Here is a 20468-nt window from a genome sequence, read left to right on the forward strand (position 1 = left end):
GGATTCTGACACTCAAGGTAGGGTAATACATTTCCAAGTCGGGATGGGGAGTAGCTCGGAGGCGGAACTTGCAGGGGGCTGGTGTTCCCATGTATCTACCGCCCCGTTGTCCTTCTAGATGGTAGAGGGGTGTGGGTTTTGGAAGGCGCTGTCTTAGGAGCCTCGGTGAGATTTTGCAGGGGATCTTGTAGATGGTACACATGCTGCGACCAAGCATCAGTGGGTGGGGCGGAGCGGGTATTTGTGGATGTGGTGCCCATGGAGCGGGGTGGGGCTGGACGGTGTCAAGCTTCTCGAGTGTTGTCGGAGCTGCCCCCATCCAGGGCAAGCAGGGAGTATCCCATCACACTCCTGACTTGTGCCTTGTCAATGGTTGCTGTTGAGAAATTGTAACCCTGCTGTCCATCCCTTTCCTTTCTCCTGTCTCCTGTCTCCCCTTCCCCGCCCAAAAAAAAAATCCATGAATATCAGAGAGGCCCTCTCTTCAGGGAAAGTATCTCTGCCTCCTCTTGCCCTTACTAATGTTGGGGCTATCTTGGTCTGGTGCAGTTTACCTTCCAGCTGCCCAGAGATGTGGAGTACCATGTGAACAGACAGCGACAGTCACTGTCTGAATAAATTCTGACCAGTTGTTGACACTCTGGTTTTGTTTATTTTTTTTCCCGACATAAGGGGTTGCAAAATAAAACGGCAGCAGCTAACCGCTCCTGTGTACTTGGTAACCTGGTGGTGGGATCGCAGCCACAGTTGGTGTTTCCAAAGAAAATATCGATGCGGTGGCTGACTCCAACCTCATCCCTTCCACTCCCAGACACTGGCACCCATCTGATTAAAAATGTGGTCTCAACTAGGGGTGTACAGCAAGTGGTCCCAAATGTGACTTGTACTGACATCATTATGAGGTAGACCCAGCTACGATCCGTACAGACGTTTAAGAAAGTGGTCCCAAACGTGACTCATACAAGCACTGTAGGCAGGTAGTCACAGCTATGACCCATACAAGCATCTTAAGTAGATGGTACCAGACACAACTCGTTTAGGTGACCTAAGCAGATGGTTGCTGCAGTAGAGGTAACTGAGACCAACTCCCGCAGCAGATAGAAAACAACAATTTCAATTTATCCTGTGACTTTAAACATCCTGGTGCTTCCGAAATATATGAGGCAGTGAAACGTGACACTGAACCATGCAAAAAGATAAGTCAGACAAGCTCAGTTGAAGAAGTTGGTTTTAAAGGACGAGAGAGGGGTGTGGAAAGGAGGGAGCAGGGAGTTGTGTTTGTGTGTGTGTGTGTGTGTGTTGAGGGGTGGGAATGTGCTGGAGGATGGCCACCGACAATGCAGCGATGAAAATCAAGGGGAGAAGTGCAGAAATGTTGGAGGGTCGTGGGGCTGCAGGAAGTTGGGTAAGGGGGATTTGAAAATGACAATGAGAATTTTAAATTCAAACTCTCTCTTAACTGGAAGACCACTGCTGGTCAGCGAGCACCAGGGTACAAATGGGGAATAGGGTCCTGGTTCTGGTTAAGACCTGAGCACTGGAGCTTTGGAATGAGCTGGAGTTTACGGAGAGTACAATGGGAGACCAGGCAGGAGCAAGTCAGAATAATCAAGGCTGGAGGTAGCCAAAGGCACAGGCAAGGGTTTCAGCAGCAGATAGGTTAAGGCAGGCAGTGTTATGGAGGTGGAAACAGATAGTCTTAGTAACAGCTCAAACATGTGGCTGAAATCAAATACAACACTCCATTGTCAACAGTACTGTTCAGGTTTGGTTGCCAAGGAACAGAAACGACAGCTTCCGAATAATGTTTGGATGTGGGAGAAGTGATCTGATAATTTGGCAACAGCGAAGGAGTTGAGTGAGGTTGTGGCAGCAGTGAAGTAGAGCCGAGTATTGTGAGTGAAAAGTAACACTCTGCTTTGGACGTCCCTGAGGAGGTGTTGTGTGGATGAAAATTTGGATGCTGAGGACAGATCCATCAGCTATGCCCTTCTGTATTATGTCTGAGTTTGAGTTTCCACAGCGAAGGAGCAGACAAATCTTCCTGGCACTGCAGGCTTTTAGGGACCTGTGGACACTGCAGAGGCTGTAGGCTATCATCACTTTGGCTAAAGATATTTCAGTAGGTTTTCACTGATCTCTCAGTTTTCTTTAAATAGCCTGTGCTAGGCTACTAACAAAAAAAGAGTAGGTCCTCGGGAGACACCAGATGGAATGATGCTTGAGCAGGAAGGAAGGACTTTGTAAGCACTACTTGCCTTTGAGGGGTTAGATGAGAATGGGGCCAAAGAGAGAGTTGGATGACCGGACAGAGAGGGGGATGCTGGAAGAACTGAGTGGTTGACCATGTTAAAGACGGCACAGTGAGAAGGACCAGGAGAGAGAATTTATTCTCCCTCCAGCTGCATACAATTTCATTTCCAATATTCATTAAGCAATTTCCACAGGGTGTCAGGTGCAGAAACCTGATTGGAAAGGCTCAAACCATAGAATGGAGTGGAAAATGGGAATAGATTTGTGAGATGACAACATAATCAAGGATATTGGAGGTGGGAATATTAGATTGCAAGGACAGTGTGGCCAAATTTACAAACACAGTAAAGCTCCCTCTTTTAAACTAAAAGTAAACTGAAAATAAAGCTCCCTCCACACTGTCCCCCCTCCCCATCAAACACGCCCAGGGACAGGGACAGCACGGGGTTAGATACAGAGTAAAGCTTCCTCTACACTGTCCCCCCATCAAACACTCCCAGGGACAGGGACAGCACAGGGTTAGATACAGAGTAAAGCTTCCTCTACACTGTCCCCCCATCAAACACTCCCAGGGACAGGGACAGAGTAAAGCTGGTGGGTCCTACTTGAAGGTGGGGTTGAGTTGCTGTGTGACACGGATGAAGGTGGTCCTCCGGCTGAGCTCCTTCAGCTTGGCCGCTCCCACATAGGTGCAGGTGGAGCGAACGCCACCCAGAATGTCCTGGATTGTCTCTTGCACGTCTCCTTTGAATTCCACCTCCACCGTCTTTCCTTCCGACGCCCTGTGACGGACAAACCGGAAAAGAAGGTGCCTTTTTGTTTCTTCATGGGATGGCATCACCCATCCTTAATTACCCCCCTAAATTGAGTAGGTTGCTTCGTCATTTCGGAGGACAGATAAGAGCTGACCACATGGCTATGAGCCTGGAGTCACACAGAGGCCAGGGTGGGTAAGGATGGCAGATTTCCTTCCCTAAAAAGGCATTATTAAACCCAATGGGGGTTTTACCACAATCAATGATGGTTGTCGTGGTCACTGTGACTGAGTCTAGCTCCCAATTCCACATTTATTCACTGCATTTAAATTCCATATATCCCCACCCTCTCCAAACAGCATTAGCCCCAGGCCCTCAGGATTACTAGCCCAGTGACATTACCATCATACGACCATCTGCCCACTGAGGTGGTAGTAAAAATTGGTTTAGGAAGGAAGCAGAGTTGACAAGATGGGAGGTGACATCCCTCTGGTCATCTCCAAATGGGTGGTTGTGTGACTGATCTGATTGTGGCATCACCACCCACTTTCCTTCCTGTGCCCACTCCCTCTTCACCCTTGTCATTCAAAACTCTCAGCAACCCAGCTCCCACTGCTCTGTGGGGGAGAGAATTCCTCAGACTCCTACCGTCTGAGTGAAGAAATTCCTCCATCTCCCTCTTCAAGGGGAGACACCTTCATTTTTAAACTGTCCTCCCCCACAAAGGGAAACATCCTCTCAGCGTCCACCCCGTGAAAGTCCTCACCAGAATCTGATGGTCTCAATAAGATCACCCCTCATTCTTTTAAACCCCAGTGAGCATTGGCCCAACCTGCTCAACCTCTCCTCACAAGATAAACCCCCTTCATCCCAACGATCAACCTTCTCTGAATTATTTCTAATGCAAGTAAGTCCCTTGCTAAGGAGACCAAAACTGCGCACACACTGCTCCAGGTGAAATTTCACAATGCCACATACAGTTGTAGTCGGACCTTTCTACTGAGCTCAAAGATGTGTTTTAAGGTGGAGAGGCAGTAAGGATTAGGGAGGAAACTGCACAGCACACAGCGTACACAGGTGAATTTCTGCAGCGCATCTTGTACATGGCACACACTGCTGCGTATGAATGTCGGTGGTGGAGGGGGAGGGCGTTTGTGGATGTGGTACCAAGCGAGCGGGGACTGCTGTGTCCCTGGGCAGTGTCGAGATTCTCCAGAGTTGTTGGAGCTGCATCCATCCAGGGCAAGTGGGGAGTATTCCATCACACTCCTGACTTGTGCCTTGTCGTTGGTGGAACAGGCTTTGGGCAGTCAGGAGGTGAGTGACTCACTGCAGAATTTGCAGCCTCTTACCTGCTCTGGTAGCCAGTGTTTATGTGACAAGTTTGGTTGACATTCAGGTCAAGGGTGACCCTCAGAGTGTTGATAGTGGGAGAATCACAGCGATGGTAACACCACTGAATGTCAAAGGGGGTGATGGTCAGATCTTGAAAGGGTGGGGCAAAACCTTTGGCCTATCTGACCTGGACTGTCTTATTCAGCCACCCTCATGGTTATTACTCCCTCCGTCCACACACACTGCTACCTGTAATCGGCAACACCCCCATCGTGTTTCCTCATCGCAGTGTCTGAACTCATCCCGTAGAACAGTTTGTATTTCTTGCCGTTCTTCTCGAAGATCTCACCGCCGCTCTGGGTGTGCCCCGAGAACATCCCGCCCAACATGATAAAGTCTGCACCAGCACCTAGGATGGGTATTGGTGGGTGGTAAGGGGTAGAAATGCAAAGATTAGAGACTGATAGGATGAGCGGCCGCACAGTGGTTACCACTGCTGGCTCACAGCGCCAGGGACCCGGGTTCGATCCCACCCTCGGGCTACTGTCTGTGTAGAGTTTGCACATTCTCCCCATGTCTGCGTGGGTTTCCTCCCACAGTCACAAAGATGTGCGGGTCAGGGTGGGTTAGCCATGGGAAATTACCCATAGTGCACAGGGATGTGCGGGTTAGGGTGGGTTAGCCATGGGGAATTACCCATAGTGCCCAGGGATGTGCGGGTTAGGGTGGGTTAGCCGTGGGAAATTACCCATAGTGCCCAGGGATGTGCGGGTTAGGGTGGGTCAGCCAAGGGAAATTACCCATAGTGCCCAGGGATGTGCGGGTTAGGGTGGGGTTAGTCGTGGGAAATTACCCATAGTGCCCAGGGATGTGCAGGTCAGGGTGGGTTAGCCATGGGAAATTACCCATAGTGCCCGGGGATGTGTGGGTTAGGGTGTGTTATAGGGGGAAATGCAGAGTTACAGGGTCTGGGTGGGATGCTCTTTGGAGGATTGGTATGGACTTAACTGGCTCTTTGGCCTGCTTCCACACTGTCAGGATTCTATGAGTGAGTTGGGGTGGGGGAAGAACAAGAGTTTAAACTGCAGGTTGCAGGAATTAGAGAGAGGAAGACAGGTGCTCTGCTCTATTCTGTAGAAGGGCAGCTGTGATCCTCAGACAGAGGAGTTGGTCTGTGGGTGTCAGATCGGTACTAAATCAGCAGGACAGGTTTGTTCGTACTTCCTCCTCTATGAGTGAGGCCAGGGAGATGCCTATAGTCTTTTCCGTTTACACATTAACAGGATGAAGGTATCACCGGCCAGGCCACCATTTATTGCCTGTCCCTAATTGCCCAGAGGGCAGTTAAGAGTCAACCACATTAGCTGTGGGTCTGGAATCACATGTAGGCCAGGCCAGGTAAGGATAGCAGTTTCCTTCCCTAAAGGGCATTAGTGAACCAGGTGGGTTTTTCTATCAATCGGTCATCATTAGATTCTTAATTCCAGATACTTATCGAATTCAAATTTCACCACCTGCTGCGGCAGGATTTGAACGCGGGTCCCCAGAAGGTTATCTGGGTCTCTGGATTAACAGTCCTGTGATAATACCACTAGGCCATCGCCTCCCCTAGAGGTTAGAGGGGCTGGTGGGTGTTGTACCTCGAGAGGCACTGCAGCATGACAAATTCGGTTACAATCGGCTAACACTGGTTGTGGATGGATACTGGGCCAGGCCCGTGACAGGTGTATTTATACATCAAATCCTGTGGGAAGACAAACAGGAGGCGACAGGTTTGTGGTGGGGTGCACTCCACCCACAGGGTAGGCAGGCACCTGGAATGCAAGATAGCTGGCAATGTTTGATAACCAGACAGGTGAGCCGGTTTTAGTGGAGAAACTCAGTAGGGGGAGCCTCTTTCACTTCTCCCACCACTGCCATCATGTCACTGAGGTTTTGATGGAGCATACAGCCTCAACAAGAGATAGGAGCTCACCAAAGGCTTTGGCCACGTCTCCAGGACAGGTGCACCCTCCGTCCTGTTGAGAGAAATTCCACATTAACACTGAATACTTACAAGTCAGCTCAGACTAACTCCAATGGTGCAGGCACCACTCATACACTTAGGCTTTGATGAACTTCTCATGACACATAGGCTTCAGAAAATGCATGTACATGCTTCAAACAAATCGGGGGCTTTCAACAATTATTTTTACAGAGTAACAGACACCCAGGAGTGAGTTACAGACTGGAATCTAATCGAGGGGTTCGGGGTGGTTTATATACAGAATAACAGATACATGGGAGTGAGTTACAGACTGGAACCTAATCAAGGGGTTCAGGGTGGTTTATGTGTAGAATTGTCAAAAATCACACGGCACCAAAATATAGTCCAACAGACTTGTTTGAAAACACAAGCTTTTGGAGCCTCAGTCCTTCTTCAAGTGTTAGTGAGAGAGGTGGTATCAGACACAGAATTTATAAGTAAAAGGTCAAAGGTTCACACCACTGATGAGGATGTACTAAACAAACCTAAGATGCTGTTAAATCTTTAATCAGTTAAAAGGCTTAAATGATTAATATGTATATGTAAATCCCCAAATTCCTTTCAAGTCCCTGTCCTGAGAGAACTAAAGGTTTTATCAGTGTAAAGGAGAAGTGACATTTTAGGTCAGACAATGCACGATAGGTGTGAGATCTTGTTTAGAATCTGTTTGTGTTTTAGTTTGAAATCAGACTGGTTTTATTTGTAAGGTAGGAATTTATAAAACGCCATATTGACTGACTGTCTATATATTGTGCTCTTTTTCAATAAAATAGAAGGTATCTGCAAATACAAATTCACACCGCAGATTCACGTGTGCGTGTGCGTGTGCGCGAATCGTGGGAAGAGAGAGCCAATCCAACCAAAGAACACACCTGTCAACTGAACAGATTGGTCAAGACTTTTGATCCAGTCCTTCAGAATACCTCTCTCACCAGCACCTGAAAAAGACTGAGGATCCGAAAGCTTGTGTTTTCAAATAAATTTTTGGACTATAACCTGGTGTCGTGTGATTTCTGACCTTGTCTACCCCAGTCCAACACCAGCACCTCCACATCATATATACAGAATAACAGATACCGGGAGTGAGTTACAGACTGGAATCTAAATGAGGGGCTCGTGGTGGTTTACACATAGAATAACAGATATCCAGGAGTAAGCTACAGACTGGAATTCTAATGAAGAGGTGTTTTAAGGAGTAAAGTAAGTAATGTTTCAGAACTGGGACAAGAATGATTTGGGAATCAGAGTAGGTTACACATAGGGGGCTCAATGTCAGTGTGAGTTAATCCAGGGTGAACACATCTGCAACAAAGTAGTGAATATGACAGTGCATCCCTCTGTCTGCTCACCGACATAATGTGGCCATTCAAACCATGGGCTGCATCTGCACACTCAATTATTGCACTCAGCTGTGGGTATCCCACCCCTGTCTTTATCCGGGTTGTACACACGGAGCCTGAGGAGACAAGAACATAGCATGGTTAGTTGATTCAAATGCCAAACTCACCCCACGTAGAGGCACAGTAACATAACAAAACTACAGCTCCATAGTACACACAGACATGTGGACACTCATGTACAGACAGATGAAGTGCACACGAACATGTGCACACTTACGAACAAGAAATACATACATGTACACAACCATACACACAGGCAGACACAGTCTCAAACACAGCCACACACAAAAGCAGTCAAAGTTACACAAAAAATGTCAATGACGCACATACTGACAAATTAGAGGGAGGTGGTGGTAGCACAGATCCTATGTCACAGTCCAGAATCGCAGGCTAATGTTCTGAGGACATGGGTTTGAATTCCATCGCAGAAAATGGTGAAACGTCAGGTCTAATGGACACCACACAACTACTATCTTCATTAGCAACAACAAAAACAGAAATTGCAGGAAAAGCTCAGCAGGTCTGGCAGCATCTGTGACATGTTAACATTTTGGGTCCAGTGATCCTTCCTCAGAACTACCTTCATTAATGTCCTTTTGGGAACGAAATTTGCCACCCTTACCTGGTCAGGCCTACATATTGATTCCAAACCACAGCAACCACAGTGCAGCTCCACAATACTCAAGAAGCTCAACATCATCGAGGACCAATGTTACTCCATTCAGCACCTTCAACATTCATTCCCTCCACAACTGACACTCAGCAACAGCAGTATGTACCATCTAGAAGATGCACAACAGCAACTCACCAAGTCTCCTTACAGGGTCTTTTCTGAACCCATGATAGTCACCACCCAGAAGGATGAGGCTAGCAGATACAGGATAACACCACTACCAAGATCCCCTCCACAGCGCTCGCAATCCGGACTTGGAAATCCATTGGCTGACCCTTCAGCATTGCTGGGTCAAAATCTCAAAGCTCCCTTCCTAGCAGCACTGTCAGCATCCTTGCACCTCAAAAATTGCAGCATTCGAGAAGGCAGCTCATCACCGCCTACTCCAGAGGATGTCCAATAAATATTGGACCAGTAAGGAATACCCATATCGCATGAATGATTTTTAAAAAGTTCCAAAAGTCAGAAGACAGAGTATGTTAATTCTGCACAATGGAAAGGACACACGACCCTGCACAGACCCACAATGCTGGAACACATCTTCCGCTGACATCTTGGCACACCCCTTGAGTAAGCAGACAGTGCTGGTGCACTGGTACAGTCTCATGATCCTGGCAGACCATCCCTCTATGTTCTCTTTGATAATTACCTGGTCCAATCCCAACTTTGACGATGTCAGCTCCAGCCAAGATAAGCTCCTCCACCATCTCACCTGTCATTACGTTTCCTGCCTAGGGAGATAAATTCAACAGGACAGATTACAAGTCCGGATTTACCCTCAACAGGGTCGTATTCAGACTGGGCATGAGACAGAAAACTGTGGCAGAATATGGGAAGCAATTTATCAAAGAAACTCCATTACAGGAGATCAGGAAGCAGATGATGTAATCCATACTGGGTTCCAGGTAGGGGTGGGGATTGGGGACCCATGCTGGATTCCATGTGGCTGAGTGGTGAGTCAATGGGGAGATTGTCCAGTTGTGACAGTGGTGTCCAAAATTATGAGGGGTCTGGACACAGCAGATGGGGGGAAACCATTCCCTTTAGTGGAAGGGTCAAGAACCTCCTTTTAAGAGGCTCAACACCACCCAGGGACAAAGCAGCAACCACCACCCCCACCCACCGCCCAGCTTGATTGGCACCACATCCACAAACATCCGCTCCCCCCAACACCGAAGCTCAGCCGCAGCAGTGTGCACCATCTACAAGATGCACTGCAGAAACTCACCGAGCCTCCTTAGACAGCACCTTCCAAATGTGCGCCCTCTAACATCTAGGAGGACAGGGACAGCAGATATATGGGAACACCACCTCCTGCAAGTTTCCCCTCCGAGGCACTCCCCACCCCAACTTGGAAGTATATCGGCCGTTCTTCCGTTAGAATACTGGGTTAGAATCCTGGAATTCCCTTCCTAAGGGACATTGTGGGTCGACCTACACCACGAGGACTGCAGTGTTCAAGAATCACAGTATCACCACAGTGTGGAAGCAGGCTATTCAGCCCACTGTGTCCACATCAACACTCCGAAGAACATTCCATTCACAACCACCCTACTCCGTAGCCCTGCACTTCCCACGGTCAATCCAACCTAACCTGCACACCTTTGAAGCGTGGGAGGAAATCGGAGGAACCCATGCAGATACAGGGAGAATGTGCAAACTCCACACAGACAGTCGCTTGAGGGTGGAATTGAACTCGGGTCCCTGGCACTGTGATTTTGCTAACTGCTGAGCCACCATGCCACCCTAAGAAGGCATTCATCCCCACCTTCTCAAAGGGCAAGGGATGGGCAATAAATGCTGGGCGCAACCAGCGACACCCACATCCCATGAAAAAATAAAAACAAACAGAGGGCAACAATTAAGGTTGCATGGCAAAAGAAGCAACAGCCAGCATCTGTAACCCACTGCCCGAGAGCGCAGTGGAGGCAGCTTCAATCCTGGTTCTCAAGGGAAACCTTGCCTGAAGAGAAACAAGTTTGCAGGTTACTGCAGCAAAAAAGGCAGGGGAGAAAGTGAGTTGTTACCCTTACACAGGGTCTCCTCCTGTACCGTGACACATGATCACGTTTACACAATTTGCATTTAGGCCTGACAAATGAAAATGCTAGCCTGCTGGCCAGGACAGGAATGGTAATAGGTGACTTCTACCAGGGAGCCGGAGGGACGGGCAGTCAGAGGGCATTACGACCATTAGACCAGGGGTGGGGTGAGTGGGGAGGAAGCCGGAGGTAAGACTCCTCTTGTGGGCCAAGAGGGCACTCTTCCTCCTGCCTTTGCAACCCCCACCCCCCAAAAGAGAAATGATTCCACTGGCAAGGCCAGCACTGGGAGGGACTGCTGGGATTTCACAGCTAAAATTGTACACATCATGGGACTTCTATTGATTTACTGCAACGGTATGGAATTGGAAAAGTAGGAAAATCCTTTTACAACTGAGACCGCGTGTGGAATATTGCGTATGGATTCGGTCCCTTCACTTATGGAGGGATATCCTTGAACTCATGGGACTTCAGAGAAGATTCACTTTCTTTGCTTCATGACAGACAGACACTTGTAAAACTATGTTTATAGCCAAGGAAGGGAAGCCTGACTAAATCTTTACAGGACATTGCTGAGATTCTGCCTAAATTATTTTATACAGTTTTGGTCTCCCCACCTAGCCACAGATTTACTTGCATTAGAAACAGTTCAGAGAAAAAGGTTGGCTTGGCTGATCCCCTGGGATGAAGTGGGTGGGGGAGGTTTGTCTCATGATGAGAGGTTGAGCAGGTTAAGGCCTGTGCTCATTGGGGTTTAGCAGAATGAGAGAGTTTTGTTTGCCAGCAGTACAAGCAGATCACAACATACAAGGGCATACAGATCATAGGATTTTTAGCCAGAGCACACAAGGTTACGGGGGATAAGCAGTAAAGTGAAGGTGAGGGCACCTACCCTATCAGATCAGCCACAATCTTCTGGGATGGTGGAGCAAGCCTGAGGGACCGAATTGGTACCAATAGTGAGGGAGTGGCCATGGAGGTGACATATTTTGGATCAGGCACTAAATCATGAGGGGCATAGATAGGGTGAATAGTCAAGGTCTTTTCCCAGGGTAAAGGAGTCCAAAACTAGAGGGGCATAGCTTTAAGGTGAGAGCGGAGAGTTTTAAAAGGGAACTGAGGGGCAACTTTTTTTAAGTAGAAGATGGTGCGTGTATGGAATGAGCTGCCAGAGGAAGTGGTGGATGCAAGTACAATTACAACATTTAAAAGGCATCTAGACGGATATATGAATAGGAAGGGTTTGGAGAAATATGGGCCAAAAGCTGGCAAATGGGACTAGATTAAGATAGGATATCTGGTCAGCGTCAACGAGTTGAACTGAAAGGTCTGTTTTCATGTTGTACAGCACTATGAATCTAAATCAGAGGTGCTCAGTCCTGGACCTCACTTGGGTAGCCATAAATGATCCTGCGGCTATCGCTGGAAGAAAATCCTGGTGGACGGTGAGGAAATTTTTCGGGGGGGGCACCTATCATAGACTTATACTGCGTGGAAACAGACCTTTTGGTCCAAACAGTCCATGCTGATCATAATCCCAAACTGAACTAGTCCCACCTACCTGCTCCTGGCCCATATCCCTCCAAACCTTTCCTATTCATGTACTATTGCTCAAAAAGAAACCAGACAAACTACACACCATTGTGTGGCTGTTTGCGGGATCCTGCTACGTGTAAATTGGTTTCCACTACTGGAATATGGTGATGTGACAACCGTAGCTGCGAAAGAGTACCCGAATGGCTGGTCCACAGGGGGACAAAAAGGCAGCACCAGCAGGCGGTAACGCAGAGGTCCTCCTGGCTTACCATAATGGTGTGATCCGGAAACCTCTTCCTGACGTTTTTCACACATTGCACAAAGTGTTCCGAGTATCCGTTGGCGACGTCCAGGCAGATGTAGCGGATGTCGGGCACGTGCTCCAGAATGGCTGCCAGCTTCTCCAAGTCGCTAGAGCCAGTGCCAGCACTCACTGCCACGTTCTGTGAACAGGGTGGAGCCAGAGACAGACAGTGAAGAAATGTGCTTGGATTTCACACACCTCGCTCAACTCAACACAACTGCTGCACCACAAGAGGGCCCTTCTATCCCTTAATAAATAAAGCTGAGAGCTTGTCTTACTATTCTGACAGCCATGCTAACCTGCAGCACAACTGTTAACGATCGCTGTGGCATACTCCAAGATCCCCTTGTTCCTTTACCCAAACCGGACTCTCACATCTCAAGTAATGAACCATCTCCCTGGTCTTCCCACTGAAACACACGACCTGCTTTTGATATCACAGAATTGTTACGGCAGGAGGACGACATTCGGTCCTCTGTGCCTTTTCCACGTATTCCTGCACACCATCTTTATCCAAATAATCATCAATGCCCTCTTGAACATCTCTCCTGCACAGATTTCTCGCCCATAATCTTCCCAATGCCCAATTCTGCCCTCAAAACTGATCCACACAATAACACCTCATCCCCACAATCCCAGTCAGTTCTGAACTCTGAAACCACCCTTGCCCCTGAATTACCCCCTCCCTCGTCCTCACCTGCAGACAATCTGGGTTATTGATGGCAAATTCCTTCCATTCTTCCAACGTATAATGCTTGTGCACAGCGGTGAAGAGTGAGAACTGCATGGGGAAACAAACAACAGAAGTGACATGGCTAGTGGGTTGGTTTTGGCACAATGTGCCGAGGTACTCTGCATGAGTGATTATCAAAATGCAATTAGACACTGAGCCAAGTTGGGAGATGTTAGGACAGGTGACCAAAAGCCTCAGTCAAAGAGGCAGATTTAAAATGGTTTAAAGTAACAGTGTTTTAGAGAGGGAATTCCAGGTCTGGGGAGCCTGCAGTGACAGAGCGAACGGGAATAATAACAGAGAAATGTGAGCTATGAGAGGAGAGCAATCAGTCTAATACAACTTCCTTGTTCTTGGTCAGAAGTCACACAAAGGCAAGTTATAGTCCAACAGGTTCACTTGAAATCAAGTGAGGTCACCTGATGAACGAGCAACGCTCTGAAAGCTTGTGATTTCAGATAAACCTGTTGGACTATAACCTGGTGTCGTACGACTTCTGACATTGTCCACCCCAGTCCAACACCAGCACCTCCATACTTTGCACTTGGTCCACAGCTCTGCAGATTACTGTACCTTTTACATTTGATTAGGATTTCTACCTCAATCGCACAGTCACTCGATTACTCAGGCAATGATTTCCAGAACCCCATCACCTGCCGCTCCCAATTGTTCAACCTATTATTTTAAACCCTCCCAGTCAGCAACCTCTTTTGTTGAGGGCAATAAGTCCTTTCTATTTAGAGTGAGGGGCCAGAATCAGAGGAGAGCAGAGATTCTGGAGGGTCGTGGAGCTGAAGGCGATTTCAGAGAGTAGATAGGTAAGGCTATGGACGGATTTGAAAACGAGGATAAGAATTTCAAAATCGAGGTGAGTTGGAGGAGTGGGGTATGTGGCAAAGGCTTCTGATTAGAGGGTCTAAATTAAGAGTTATAGAGTCATACAGCATAGAAACAGGCCCTTCAACCCACTATGTCTATGTGACCAATAAACACCAAACTACACATTTACCTGCACTTGGTCCATAGCCTACTATGCCCTGGCATTTTAAGTGCTCATCCAGATGCGTCTCAAATGTCACAAGAGTACCTGCCTCCATGGCCCTCTCAGAAAGCACATTCTTATTTTTATCACCATTTGGATGAAAAATGTTTCTGTCAGATCTGCTCTGAACAACTTATTCCTCACCTTAAACTTATGCCCTCTGCTTTTAAACACATCAGCCATGGGGAAAAGATTCTCACAATCTACTCTGTCTATACCTCTCATAATTTTGTACACCTCAATCAGATGCCCCCTCAGCCTCCATTGCTCCAGGGAAAACAAACGCAGCCTATGCAGTGTCTCCACTTAACAGAGACTTTCCATCCCAGGCAACATCCTGCTAAATCTCCTCTGCACCCTCTCCAGTGCAATCACATCCTTCCAATAGTGTGGTGACCAGAACTGCACACAGTATTCCAGCTGTGGCCTAACTACTGTTTTATAAAGTTGATACAAGACTTTCTTGCTCTTATATTCTATGCCCTCACTAATGAAGGCAAGTGTCCCATATGCCTTCTTCACCACCCTGTCTACCTGTACTGACACCTTCAGGGATCTATGGACTTGTACACCAAGGTTCCTTTGTTTCTCAGTATTCCCCAAGGACCTAATTCATTGTGTACATCCTTCCCTTATTCGGTCTCCCAAAATGCATCACCTCACACTTATCTGGGTTATATTCCATCTGCCATTGCTCTGACCAGTTTACCAGCTGATCCATATCAGACTGTAGCCTTAAGACTATCCTCCTCACTATTCACACCACCACTAATTTTCATCTCATCTGCAAACTTACAAATTATACCTACTACATTCACATCCAAGTTGTTAACGTACATAATAAACAGCAAGAGTCCCAGTACCAATCACTGTGGTAGACTGCTGGTTACAGGCTTCCAATCACAAAAACATTCCTCCACCATCACCTTTTGCCTCCTATTTGTAAGCCAATTTGGATCCAGTTTGCCAACTTGTCTTGGATCTCATGGACTCTTACCTTTGAACCAACCTTCCATGTGGACTCTGTGTACGACCTCATCATTGTATTTAGTCAACTTTTCAAAAAACTCAGTTAAGTTAGACAGACAGGATCTCCTGCTAATCGATCCGGGCTGACTATCCCTGATCAATTCCTGCCTTTCCAAAGGTTGATTAATCCTCAGAATGTTTTCCAATAATTTCCCTACCACTTATATCAGACTAAATAGTTTATAATTACTTGGCCTTTCCCTGTTGACCTTCTTCAACAAGGGAACCAGTTTGCTGGCCGCAGGTGAACTGCCAGATGATTTGAGGACAGCTAAGTATTAAATATCTCCACCAGGGACCCAGTAATCTCCTCCTCTGCGAACCATAGCAGCCTGGGAAACATCCCATCAGGCACTGAGGATTTATGCATCTTATGCCTATTAAAACATCTAATAATTCCTCTTTATTAATCTTATGTTCTATAATCTCACCATGCCAATTAAAATCCACGGGTACAATGTCTTTCTCCTCTGTGAATACAAATGAGATTATATTCATTTAAGACTTTAATAGGACTGTCTACATACTGGCACTAAAAGCTCTCCAGGATGCACTTTAAAAATTCAACCCACCAAATCCTTTCACATCAAGGCGATACCAGGTAAGGTTATCAAATTTGAAATCTCCACAACCCTGTTTCTCTCAGACCTTTGTGATCTGCCTACATATCTTCTCCTCTATCTCCCTCTGACTGTTGGAAGGCTGTAGTATAATCCCAGCAAATTAATTGCCCCCTATTTGTTTATAAGTTCTACCCAGGTGGCCTCATTTGACCAGCATCTAGGACACCCTCCCTCATTACAGCAGTGATGATTTCTTTTATCAACAATGCAATGGCCCCTCCTTCTCACATCCTCCGACTGAGCCTGAAAACTCTATAGCCTGTAAAGTCAGACCTGTCCTTTCTTCCAACATGTCTCAGTGATTGTAACAATATCATATTCCCATGTACTGATCAACGCTCTTGAATTAATCTGCTTTACCAGTCAGGTTCCTTGTGTTATAACAGATACAATTTAGCTTTCCAGGCCTCCCATGTATCTTATCATACCCATTTCTTCTCTGCCTACTTGACTGTCTTAGCATTCCTTCCATATCTGACTGGACCTTGCTCCTGACTTTACATCTATTCTGAGCCCCACCCTCCAATGAAATTAATTTAAAACCTCCCCAACAACATGAGGAAAACTCCCAGAAAAGATATTGATCGCATTCTGGTTCAGTTGCAACATGTCCAGCTTGTACAGGACTCACCTACCCCAGAAACTATACCAATGATCCTAAAATCCAAAGCCCTCCCTCCTACACTATCCATTTAGCCGCGAGTTCTTCTGACCTATCTTCCTGTTCCTATACTCAGTAGCATGTGGCAGAGTTCTCCTGCCAATGTGAACCTATCCAACTACAAACAATAAACCAGGAACAAATTACTCAACCTTACCCATGACTCACTAAATTCAGAATTCGGTGAGAGGAAAGTCCTCACACTGGCTCCTGGAGTAGATGAGTAGAGGGGCTTAGGAAGTCAGTTTACAATGAAAACTGAAACTTGTTGGGAGGTGACAGTGGAGGGACAGTGAGTGGGGTTCATGACGATGGAGTATGATGACACTGACAATAGTTGTTGGAAGTGAAGGTGGGGGAGGCAAACAGGGAGGTTATGCTACAACTGTATAGGGTGTGGGTGAGGCCACACCTGGAGTACTGTGTATAGTTTTGGTCTCCTTACTTGAGAAAGGACGTACTAGCACTAGAGGGGCTGCAGAGGAGGTTCACTAGGTTGATTCCTGTGTTGAGAGGGTTGGCTCATGAGGGGAGATGGGTAGATTGGGACTATACTTATTGGAATTTGAATGAATAAGGGGGGATCTTATAGAAACATACAAAATTATGAAGGGAATAGATCAAATAGAAGTTGATTTCTACTGGCGGGTGAAACTAGAATAAGAGGGCATGGCCTCAAAATAAGGGAGGAACAGATTTAGGACTGAGTTGAGGTGGAACTTCTTCACCCAGAAGGTTGTGAACCGGTGGAATTCCCTGCCCAGTGAAGCAGTTGAAGCTACCTTGTTGAATGTTTTTAAGGCAAAGATAGTTAGATTTTTGTACAGTAAAGGAATTAAGGGTTATGGTGAGTGGTGTTGAGTCCACGACAAGATCAGCCATGATCTTATTGAATGGCAGAGCAGGCTTGAGGAGCCAGACGGCCTACTCCTGCTTCTATGTCTTATATCCTTATGTGGGAGGCAAGGTGTGGATTTTCTGAACACTGTTTACAACACAGATTGGAGCACTTGTTGATGGAGGTGAAGGTAGAAGAGAGGTGACTGTTTAAGAAGACGGTTTGCGATGGAGACTGGTAATTTATATTGAAGATGGGGATGGCGAGATGGTGGCGGGGGGGTGGTCTCATGACTTTTTATAATCTGGACTGGAGTAACTGTTGTTAGAGAGTTGAGGTATTGGGTTTTAAGAAGGCAGTTTGCAATAGATAAGGTTTTTCGTTGCTAGTGACGAGAGTGGAGGAGCTGGGGGTGACAGGAGGTGTGATGTGACTGGGTTTTCATGGCCTACTGCTTTGTAGGCAAGACAGGAAGTCAGAAACCACAAGGGCTGCCATTCCTCTTCATCCTCCAAAGTCAGCTGCTGTTGTGGCTACGCAGCCATGCCAATATCCATTGCATTGTCTTGCCTGTGTGAACCTGTCAGGTTAGGTCCCAAACTGTGAATGAGTTTTGTGAAGAAAAAATAAGGTGGAATCTCTTTGCAGTGGCAATAGGGTTATTAATCATGGTATATGTTGTGCTGAACATGATGCCAAATTAAACTAATCCCTTCTGCCTGCCCTTGGTCCATATCCCTCTACTCCTTGCATATCCATGTGCTTATCTTAAAGCCCCTTAAATGCCCCTAACATATCTGCCTCCACCACCAGCCCTGGCAGCATGTTCCAGACTCCTACCACTCTGTAAAAAAAAAACTTATCCTTCATACCTCCTTTGAACTTTCCCCCTCTCACCTTAAATGCATGCCCCTAGTATTAGGCATCTTAACTCTGGGAAAAATATTCTCACTGTCAACCCTATCTATGCATCCCATAATTTTATAGACTTCTATCAAGTTTCTGCCTCTCCAGGGAAAACAACGTGAGTTTTTCTAGCCTCTCCTTATAGTTCATACCCTCTAATCCAGGCAGCATCCTGGCAAACCTCCTCTGCACTCGCTCCAAAGCCTCCACATCTTTCCCGTAATGTAGCGATCAGAACTTAACACAATACTCAAAGTGTGGCCTAACCAAAGCTGCAACATGACATCCTGACTCTTGTACTCAATTCCCCAACTATTAAAGGCAAGCATGCCATAATGCCTTCTTTACCACCCTATCTACTTGTGTGGCCACTTTCAGATTTGGTATTCTAGCAATTCTGTCGTGATGGTTACATATAACACAAAAATTTTCGACAACTTACAGGAAAAGCAGGGAAATTATGGGCAGCATTTGTAAAATATTGGTTTGGTCTTGTGTCTTTTGGAAGGAAGTGAAGGCATCGGGGAGAGTGCAGCAAAGATTTGTAAGAATGGTTTCAGGAACAGGAAAATTTGGTAACATTGGTAAAACCACTTTCAAGCTCAAGAGGTGGTTTTCAAAACCAGGAATTAGGACAGAGTCAATACAGGGAAGCCATTTTCTCTGATAGAGAACCAGAACTAATGCAAGAAATTTTCTGTCAAGATCCGGAAACAATGCCCAAGGGTGGTGCTGGCAGATTCCAGGTTGCGGCTTCCAAATGGAAACTAGTTGATTTTTTTTTTAAAAAATTCACTCACAGGGTGTGAGCGCCACTGGATGGGCCCAGCATTTATCACACATCCCTAATGCAGAAAGTGCAGTCAAATTTGGATTGCCCGTCCAGTGACATTACCCATACGCCACTCTCCTCTGAAACGGCCGAGCAAGTCACCCAGTTCAAGAGGCGATTAGGATGAGTAACAGGTGTCAGTGCCACTATGAGTATTTTTCTAAAAGTCCATTATCAATGCTAGTTTTTATTCTGTATTAAAATTCTCAAGTTATATAACGTACTGCTGCCTTGTTTGGGACATTGAATTTTCATCAAGTTTTACTGTCAGTACGTCACAGAGAGGAAGTATGTCTTCAGAGCCTCGAGAAAAGAGAAGCAAGAGTTTAATTTGGATAAATGCAAGGCATTGCACTTTAGTAGAACAAACAAGGGCAGGACTTATACAATTAAAAATAGGGCGTTGGGTAGTGCTGTAGAACAGAGAGACCTAGGGGTTCAGGTATATAATTCATTGACGTTTGCATCACATGTAGATAGGATGGTTAAGAAGGCGTTTAGCCCGCTTGCCTTCATTGCTTAGACCTTTGAGTACTGGAGTTGGGACATCATGTTGAGGTTGTTCAGGACACTGGTGAGGCCTCTGCTGCAGTACTGTGTCCATTTCTGGTAACCCAGTTACAGGAAGGATATTATTAAGCCAGAAAGGGTTCAGAAGAGATTTACCAGGATGTTGCCAGGAATGGAGGGCTTCAGTTATAAGGAGAGGCTGGACAGGCTGGGATGATTTTCATTGGAGTGGGGGAGGTTGAGAGGTGACCTTATAGAGGTTTATTGGGAACATTTAGATAAGGTGAATGGCAGGTCTCTTTTCCCTAGGGTGGGGAATTTCAAGATTGGGGGTATATGTTTTTAAGATGGGAGGAAAAAGATTTTAAAAAGACATGAGGGGCAATTATTTTTACAGAAAGAGCGGTTCATGTGTGGAACGAACTTCCAGAGGAAGTGGTTGATGTGGGTACAGTCACAATGTTTAAAAGACACTTAGGTAAGTACATGAATAAGAAGTGTTTACAGGGGCATGGGCCAAGTACAGGCAGATGGGACTAGATTAGTTTGGGATTATGGTCAGTGTGGACTGGTTGGACTGAAGGGTCTCTTTCCTTGATGTATGGCTGAAGGAGGGGGAGTGGAGTATCTTGAACAGCTGTCTCCCAAGAGCCAACACAAGCAGAAGGGGCAAGCACGGCATCTATCGGCAGATGCAATGCTTGCAACTGACCTTGTTAAGTGCTCTGGCCATCTCGAACGTTCCCACAGTGTCCATGTTAGCTGCTACAATGGGAATACCAGTGTACGACTGCTTGGAGTTTCGGAACACAAATGATCTCAGGAGGTCCACCTGATGGGGAGGAGGTGTTGTTGGAAACACACATGATGAGAACATAAAATCTGATCTGCTCCAGTTTCTGATTGGCAATAGGTTGTGACAAACGAGATAGAGCAGTCGCCAACAGGCAGTGCTGGGCTGCCTACCCAC

At 46.6% G+C, this 20468-nt stretch overlaps 1 protein-coding gene across 2 annotated transcripts in view; it reads right to left on the reverse strand.

The window, feature by feature from the left end:
* Positions 1-632: 632 nt before the first annotated feature.
* The window catches only part of LOC109925431 (GMP reductase 2-like), a 21602-nt gene continuing 1766 nt past the window's right edge, over positions 633-20468 (reverse strand). Inside the window, exons 2-9 of one of the 2 annotated variants that reach the window (XM_048619247.1) lie at positions 20211-20330; positions 13022-13105; positions 12290-12463; positions 9092-9173; positions 7719-7825; positions 6319-6361; positions 4593-4752; positions 633-3035 (exon numbers count right to left, since the gene is read on the reverse strand). In XM_048619247.1, the coding sequence (XP_048475204.1) occupies positions 2855-3035; positions 4593-4752; positions 6319-6361; positions 7719-7825; positions 9092-9173; positions 12290-12463; positions 13022-13105; positions 20211-20330 (951 nt within the window). In that variant the 3' untranslated portion in view covers positions 633-2854. The remainder of the gene's footprint in view (positions 3036-4592; positions 4753-6318; positions 6362-7718; positions 7826-9091; positions 9174-12289; positions 12464-13021; positions 13106-20210; positions 20331-20468) is intronic. The other variant, XM_048619248.1, reaches the window with a different exon arrangement.

Source organism: Rhincodon typus, chromosome 42 (assembly GCF_021869965.1).
Source record: "Rhincodon typus isolate 14 chromosome 42, sRhiTyp1.1, whole genome shotgun sequence".
In the NCBI taxonomy this organism is placed as follows: domain Eukaryota; kingdom Metazoa; phylum Chordata; class Chondrichthyes; order Orectolobiformes; family Rhincodontidae; genus Rhincodon; species Rhincodon typus.